Here is an 8,521-nt window from a genome sequence, read left to right as displayed (position 1 = left end):
CACTTTCATTATATTATTTAAGAGAAATTTTGCCATCAAATTTGGGGCTCCCAACACTTTAAAGAGGCTTTAACTTTTGATCTACATTACTAATTTAGTATCAAAAAGATATTCGTTGACAACTTTAAACAATTTTCTCACCCTAAATGAAAATTGAAATATCTTTATCAGCCATGTACATTTTTTCTAAAACTTGGGGAGGGGAATGGGGTAGGCCTACCAAATTTCCAAAGGAAATCTTGCGCGAGTTAGCCATCTCGTATGAATTTAAATTATTCGTCATCATTATCATCACTGTAGTGTACGGCATAAAAAGGTTGTTATAATGTACCAATAGATAACAATTTGAAGTTGAAGCCCCTCTTAAGTTTTGGGAGCCCCAAATTTGCCATGCTATGGCAAAATTTCACTTTTAGTCAGTATTGTAAAAGAGGATGTCATTTTAAAACACATACCTCTGCAAAGATTTTCAAAATGTGTTTGAAGAGGAATATTGATTAAAGAATGCACAATTTAGGTTTTGTGTTGTACATGTGTATCCCAACACTTTGTGTTTAGAGGAGCTTTGCACATCTACCATTTTCACAGACATCATTCTTTCACCATGAAACAATCGTGTTTAGAATGTTCAGCGTATCTGGTATTAAGCTTTCCCTTATGTTTCTGAATGTTTGTACTGACCAGATTATTAACACAGCCTTCATGAAGCTTGACTGTAGTAAACATAGCAGTTAATACTATGGTATTATACCTCCCTGTTTGGGTCATTGAGGTAGAGAGGTAGAGAGAGAGAGAGAGAGAGAGAGAAACAAAGAAATGGGGAGAAAATGAGAGAGGGAGAGGAGAGAGAGAGAGAGAGAGAGAGAGACGGGGGAGAGAGAGAGAGAGAGGGAGAAAGATAGAGAAAGAGGCGAGAGAGGGAGGAGAAGAGAGACAAAAAGAGGGAAGGAGATGAGAGACAGTGAGAGATAGACACACAGAGAGTGAGAGAGATGAGGGAGAGAGAGTAAGAGGGGGATATGAAGTGATATTATATATATATAGAGAGAGAGAGAGAGAGAGAACCAGAGAGAGACAGAGACAGAGAGACAGAGGAGAAATAGAGAAGAAGAAAACAATAGAATCCCACTAAAGCAAGAACAACATTCGTAAATTTCGTCGTGAATTATTCGCGATTTCACGATGTCCCTTCTGGGCAACTATAAAGATGGCATCGTTTACATGTAGCAAAGGGCAGGGTAAGTGTTAATATGTGAAACTGAGTAAGGGAGCATGGTTAATTTGGCGAGTTGCACAAAACTGTTTTAAATACTATTCTTTATTATTATAATATTTTGTTAAATAAAATCAATAATCAAGAAATGTCGGTTATGCCAGGGATATGTGAGTTTATCCCTGGTTATGCTAAAGAGAGAAATATGTGATGTAAAGTATTTAGCGACAATAGTCACATCTGATTAATCGCCATTGAACCAAAACAGAATAAGAAGTTCACTCTCTCTCTCTCTCTCTCTCTCTTAACGAAGACACACACTCACTCTGTCTATCTGTTTCATTCCCGCTCCTTTCCTCTCGCCACCCTCGTGTATTTCCTTCTCTCTTTCTTCTATATACCTTTATCCCCATCTCTCTTTTGTCTCTCCTCTCCTCTCCCATCTCTATACTCTTCCCTTACTCAATCTCTCGCTACCCCTGTCTATCTCAAATGATCTGTACCACCCCACTCTTCCTCTCATTTGAATAGTTTGTTAGACTTTGTTGGTGATCGTTTTATTCAGGGCTCTCAGAACAAACACTCATGGCATTTTGAACACAATCACGTCCATACAGCGTCATATTTAAATCATCAAATCATCTTGTGTCGACAAATTTACGACTATGCATCAAGAAACAATCTCACGCAAAACTAGTTTACTCTCACAAGTCACTGAAGCAAGGTAGACATGAAATATATGTTTATCAGTTTATTTTAATCTCGTTTGACCAGATAAATGTATATTCAACTGTTCAGTGTGATTGGAATGTTTGCATTTACTCTGAAAATTACAGGGAAAGCGGGACGGAAATATATATTGTTTGTGGCAAATAATATTTTAATGAAACTTTGACTTTCGTCTAAAGTTCATTAACGATTAGCATCGTTAGTGTCAAATGTCATAATCTGTCTAATATTCTTCGCCCTCCTCTTCCTCTCCCTCTGCGTCGACGGAGTCGGTACCGACTTCTTCGTAGTCCTTCTCGAGAGCAGCCAAATCCTCACGAGCCTCGGAGAACTCTCCTTCCTCCATACCCTCTCCGACGTACCAATGGACGAAAGCACGCTTGGCGTACATCAGATCGAACTTGTGGTCGAGACGGGCCCAGGCCTCAGCGATGGCAGTGGTGTTGCTCAACATGCAGACGGCACGCTGAACCTTAGCAAGATCACCACCAGGGACGACGGTGGGTGGCTGGTAGTTGATACCGACCTTGAAGCCAGTTGGACACCAGTCGACGAACTGGATGGTACGCTTGGTCTTGATGGTAGCGATGGCGGCGTTGACATCCTTGGGGACGACATCACCACGGTACAAGAGACAGCAGGCCATGTACTTGCCGTGACGGGGATCGCACTTCACCATCTGGTTGGCGGGCTCGAAGCAAGCGTTGGTGATCTCGGCAACGGTCAGCTGCTCGTGGTAGGCCTTCTCAGCAGAGATGACTGGGGCGTAGGTAGCAAGAGGGAAATGGATACGTGGGTAGGGCACCAAGTTGGTCTGGAACTCAGTCAGATCGACATTGAGGGCGCCATCGAATCGAAGAGAAGCGGTGATTGAGGAGACGATCTGGCCGATGAGACGGTTCAAGTTGGTGTAGGTGGGACGCTCGATGTCGAGATTACGTCTGCAGATATCGTAGATGGCCTCGTTGTCGACCATGAAGGCACAGTCGGAGTGCTCGAGGGTGGTGTGAGTGGTAAGGATGGAATTGTATGGCTCGACAACGGCGGTGGAGATCTGGGGAGCGGGGTAGACGGCGAACTCAAGCTTGGACTTCTTTCCGTAATCGACGGAGAGACGCTCCATGAGCAGGGAGGTGAAGCCAGAGCCGGTGCCGCCACCGAAGCTGTGGAAGATGAGGAATCCCTGAAGACCTGTGCACTGGTCAGCCAGCTTCCTGATCCTGTCGAGGACAATATCGATCAGCTCCTTTCCGACGGTGTAGTGACCACGGGCGTAGTTGTTGGCAGCATCCTCCTTGCCGGTGATCAGCTGCTCAGGATGGAAGAGTTGACGGTAGGTACCGGTACGGACCTCATCTGAAGAAGGGGAAATAACAGAATTCGTGTTTCATTAATTTTAAAGGAAAAAAGATAACCGGCTATTTTTCTCTTTTTTTAAATATAGATTTCTATAAATATAACATTCGGATTGCCCCTCACTAATTGCCTAAACCCTCCGCCGCGTCTCTAGCAATTATTTTGAAAGAGTGCCCTAAAGATATCCGTCGTCATGTTTAATTACACTGTTTAGGCTCTGTGATAATTATATGCCAATTTGTGGACTCGGTCGCTACGCTCAATCGCAGAATAATATATACAAGGATAAGTGTGTACTCTAACATTCTACTACAGATATTATTTCAGTAACTCAATCAAGAAAAAATAGGTCTTTGCTACGCCAGTGCAGCAGGGGCGACGGTCAGTAGATATGTTTATCCCGCTGATGTCGTTGTAAATTATATTCTGATAATATGCTTACCGACTACGGTTGGCTCAAGATCGACGAAGACGCAACGGGGAACGTGCTTGCCAGCTCCAGTCTCACTGAAGAAGGTGTTGAAGGAGTCGTCACCACCTCCGATGGTCTTGTCTGAGGGCATCTGGCCATCAGGCTGGATGCCGTGCTCCAGGCAGTACAACTCCCAGCAGGCATTGCCCATCTGGACTCCGGCTTGGCCGACATGGATAGAGATACACTCACGCTAGAATATGAAGGGAAAATGATGGACAGTTAATATATTGGATTTATTTAGTGTGAAATGTGCTGTTAGTATCATTATCTCCTTCCTCCCCATACATGACTCATCTATTCTTCTTGTCCCGATTTAAAATGAAACATAGAAAATACTTTTTACCGACCGATCTTTGCTTCTGATTGTTTTACATCCATCAAACCGAACTCGATATGTAATGTTAATCTCCCTTTTATAATTATGATACGGACATCATTCGGACACCAATAAAAAAAAGTTCTGAAATGTTTTAATGGAAAAAGTTCCTTGAGTATGCAGCCATGAAACCAGATAAAAGATGTTTAATTATCTCCTAGAAACCTAGGATGTATATATACAAACACTCGTCAAAAAATGAATGTCGACGAATTGGCAAATAATTGCTATCAGCAATGCAAAGTTATTCCGAGTTTCGTCCGAGGCTCTGAGCAAAAGACCCTTGTCATGCTCGTATAAGAATTCAGCATACGCGTCACGACTTTTATTTTTTATGGCGACAGGACGAGCAAGAGAATGAATTTTGGATTTATAATGAGAATTGCAGGTATTTTTGGGATATAAATGTATATGAAACCACTATTAGTCATTCATGTTGAATATCACTTAATTTTGTCAATCGCATTGGTATTTCCTCGTCCCTACCAATGAATCGGTTTGCATTCGTACGCAAAAGTGTGTGTGTGGATGTGTGTACAAACGAATTAAATTTAAAAGCAGCACACAACCGAACAGCATTATGCCATTAGTTTTACCTTGCATGAAATTGAGTAAATTCAACTTACCATATTGATGTGTCTGAGTTACGATGCTTTGAAGTAAAGAATAGAAAAAATGACTTAAAAGTCTGATTTCACGAAGTGCCTTCGACGTATGATGTATCTAAAGCAGGCAATGAAGAATGACAAACCGCTAGGCGGGACACTAATTTATACAGTTTAACCGCTCTCCGGTTGCTATGCCGCTGCCTAACAACAAATGCCTGCGATTGGTCAACTAACGGTCATGTGACGTGGTTACGGTAACCGGGGGTTTCCAATACATTCTTCCTCGTAAGCACGTTGTTTATTCTATTGTTCGAGTGATTCAAAATCGACGTTGGGATGATGGGCCATCTGAATTATCGTGTCCATTCAGAAAGAGCACACGACCGTGCACACGGTTGCCGGGAGCAACGCAGGAACGTAGGGTTACTGGGGGTGTTTCATAAAGCTGTTCGTAAAGTTAAGCATGACTTTACGAACGACTTGTATAAAAAAAAAAAAATTATGAAGTGCCAGATAGGATGCCCAAACTTTTTCCTGATGTTTTAACAAACTGTGACTATATTCCAATAACCTCAATTTAAATTATGGCAAAAAATATACTTAGCATTAAAAATGTTTATTATAATAACAATGTTAATCTACATCTGCACATGCAGTTCAATTTAAGTTGATGCACTTAAAACAGCTTTATGAAACACCCCCTGGTTTACTAACATATTCAAATGTAAAATCATGCATATTGTTTAAAGAAAGGTCTGTTCTTTTCAACCTGAAAGCTTGTCCTAGGCCTGACCAACATAGCAACAAGCTTTTAATGTATGCAGACTGGATTACACTCGTCAATAGGTCCCCATGAAAGAAACATCCATAAATTTGAATATGTTAGTGATCCGGTTTGTTGAAGACTTCGTTCATTTAAAATGCGTAAGAAACGTTGCAACTATATGATCAAAAAAAAAAGTTTTATTTCAATATAACATGTAGAACACTAATAGATCCCATACTATACTCAACCCCAATTAATGATAAGTCACACTGATACCTATTGATAAAACTTGAGAACATCTTATGAAATTTCTTAATTCAGGAAGCAAAATAGGCCCTACAAAGAATTTCCGGACAGTCCGCTCGCTATTCGTGGAGACCGCTATTCATAAGGATAGATATTCATAAAGACCACTATTTGTAAGGACCGCTATTCGTAATTTGAGAAAAAGGGTCATTATTCATATATGTCATTATTCATATATGTCATTTTTCATAAGGACCGCTTTAATAATATGAGCGGAAGGTCGCTATTCATAACACAAAGCCGGGGTCGTTATTCTTTATGGTCCCTATAAATAATACGACAAAAGGGTCGCTATTACTTATTAGCCTCTTCTCGTACTAGGTATGGCGACCCACATTTCGTTTTATGAATAGTAGTCCACATGAGAAGTGACCCTCAATGTAAATTTTGAATAGCGACCCTCATCTCACATTATGAATAGCGGTTCTTATGAATATCAGTCCTTGTGCCTTTATGAATAGTGACCCCTTTCCGTTTTATTAATAGCGGTCCTTCACGTATAGGAAGTTCCACATTAACAATATTGGTCCTTAGGACTAGCTAGGTTACCCCGGATTTTCTATACATCATCTTGGTTATTTCGTTAACAGTTTTCATTTAAAAAAAAAATCATGTTATATATACCACTTCGGAGATAGTACTTGTATAGAGGATCCCCAAATAAGTGAGTTTACAGATAGCACATGGTACAAATGACCCCAAATATCCACAGATCTTTTACACATGGAGAAGTTCCACTTTGAGCATCTTAGAATAATAACTGCCAAAGTCCTAGATGTGCTTCATGAATACCTTTTGTTTGCCCTCTTGAAAAGAATACTTCCACCTGCGTATCTTAGAATGTACCGTTGGTGCATAAATGAATAATGTTACATAACTTTCACGAGCGCATATCCAGTATTCATCTCTGGTGGGTTTTACCTTTTCGGTACAAATGACCTTTATCTGCCCATGCGCAGATTGTATCTGTAAACTCCCTTATATCCACAGATTCTCTAAACCTATTTTATTTATTTTAGAATTAACACTTCCAAAGTGATGGAGGTGCTTCATGGATACCATTTGTTTACTCCCTTGAAAAAGAAATACTTCCACCTGGGTATCGTAGAGTGTACAGCCGGTGAATAAATGATTATCGATTACATAACTGCCATGAGTGCGTATTCAGTGGTCGCGGTGGGTTTTACAATTTCGCATAGGACCTGTATATAATAATGCCAAGCATTATAAAAGCATACTTCACTGAATAACTAATAAGAAACACTAAAGAACGTAATGTTGTACTCACGAAGCGCCAACATCTTGGTAAGAAAATTCTGCATACTTTGCCTTTTGATAAAGAAAACTTATTTAATCAAATTTCAAATACTCGAAGTCAGTGATGATTATTTTACATTTTCCAAAAAGCACCGACAGATTCAACTATTTATAATATATTGGCCAAATCGGTTTTAGTTGGATTACATGAGCTTTATAAGCAAATAAAGGTCTCTCGTACAAAATTGTAAAACCCATCAAAACGACTACTGGATACGAGTTCATGAATTAAGTTTAATATGTAATCAATATTCATTCATACACCGACGGTATTTTCTATGGAACAAAGGTTGGAAATATTATTGTCAAGAGGGCAAACAAAAGGTATTCATGAAGCACCTCAATCACTTTCATGGCTGCTTAAATGGGGTATACATGTTTAAAAGGTCAGTTGATAGTTGGGGTCATTTGTACTCTGAGTAACTACGAGCTGGTCTATTGTATCATGTGTACCGTGAAGTAACTACGAGCTGGTCTATTGTATCATGTGTACTGTGTAGTAACTACGAGCTGGTCTATTGTGTACAAATTATTTTGTTAATGTTTATACTTGGCCTATCGATGAGATACAAGGACGCCCTCCGATGACGGATGACGAAATTTATTTTTGCCATTCCCTTCTTGTTCTTCCTTCGTAATTCTTCCACCCCCGGTAGGCAATCGTTTGGAACATGTAGAGGTTTGCGCACGTCACTACGTAAAGGAAATGTTGACGCCCCCTAATGAATATGCATTATGCTTGTGCCGACACGGCGTGTGTACTGTCCGTACACGCTGTGCATGCATATCTATCTAGGCTATGACAGCACATCTGCACTACTGATTCAAGCAAGAGAATATATGTATTTCACTACACTTGTATTGTTTTCAATACATTAATTGCATCTATACTTGCATAAATTAAGTTAGTGCATTTCTGTATTTGTATTGTACTGTTGTGACTTCATACTTGCATCAATATAAGTTATTGCATCTAACCTGTTCCAAACTGCATTCTACGTGTTCCATAATTTCTATCTTTAGGGGATAATATTGTTTTGACTACACACTTCCATCATCCAAATTATTGCATTGTACATGTTCTAAGCTGCATTCTACGTGTTCCAAAATTTCTATCTTTGGGTAATTGTATTGTTTTGCCTACACACTCACATCATTCAAATTATTGCAGTGCAAAAGTAGCAATCTGCAATGCACATCAGACAATCCTGGACAGTGAAAACCTAGATGAACTCTGTGACGAATTCGTGATGAGATCGGAGACAAGGAGGAAGATGTTCGGACATTAGTATGACTTATAATATATTTCACTAGTTGTTATGTTGTTTCCGTTCACCCTTCTTAAAATTCATGTCATTGTATCTTTATTTATGTT

At 39.8% G+C, this 8,521-nt stretch overlaps 1 protein-coding gene across 1 annotated transcript; it reads right to left on the bottom strand.

The window, feature by feature from the left end:
- Positions 1-1,949: 1,949 nt before the first annotated feature.
- LOC115918925 (tubulin alpha-1 chain-like) lies at positions 1,950-4,907 on the bottom strand. The gene is made up of 3 exons (XM_030994829.1): positions 4,776-4,907; positions 3,741-3,963; positions 1,950-3,298 (listed from the first exon to the last, which is right to left on the bottom strand). Exons 1-3 carry the CDS (start codon positions 4,776-4,778, stop codon positions 2,166-2,168), a joined length of 1,359 nt encoding a protein of 452 aa, XP_030850689.1. The 5' UTR covers positions 4,779-4,907; the 3' UTR covers positions 1,950-2,165.
- Between the last annotated feature and the right edge of the window lie 3,614 nt (positions 4,908-8,521).

The sequence above is a fragment of the Strongylocentrotus purpuratus genome, unplaced genomic scaffold (genome assembly GCF_000002235.5).
Source record: "Strongylocentrotus purpuratus isolate Spur 01 unplaced genomic scaffold, Spur_5.0 spur5_scaffold_21, whole genome shotgun sequence".
NCBI lineage: Eukaryota > Metazoa > Echinodermata > Echinoidea > Camarodonta > Strongylocentrotidae > Strongylocentrotus > Strongylocentrotus purpuratus.
The sequence above is the reverse complement of the archived record's forward strand: the minus strand, read 5'-3'. Positions and strand labels throughout refer to the sequence as shown.

Bases quoted from the DNA above. Each gene is read 5' to 3' on its own strand.
- LOC115918925 (XM_030994829.1), bottom strand. The intron at 3,299-3,740 runs GTAAGCATATTA...CCCCTTCTTCAG, and splicing joins TCTTGAGCCAACCGTAGTCG to ATGAGGTCCGTACCGGTACC.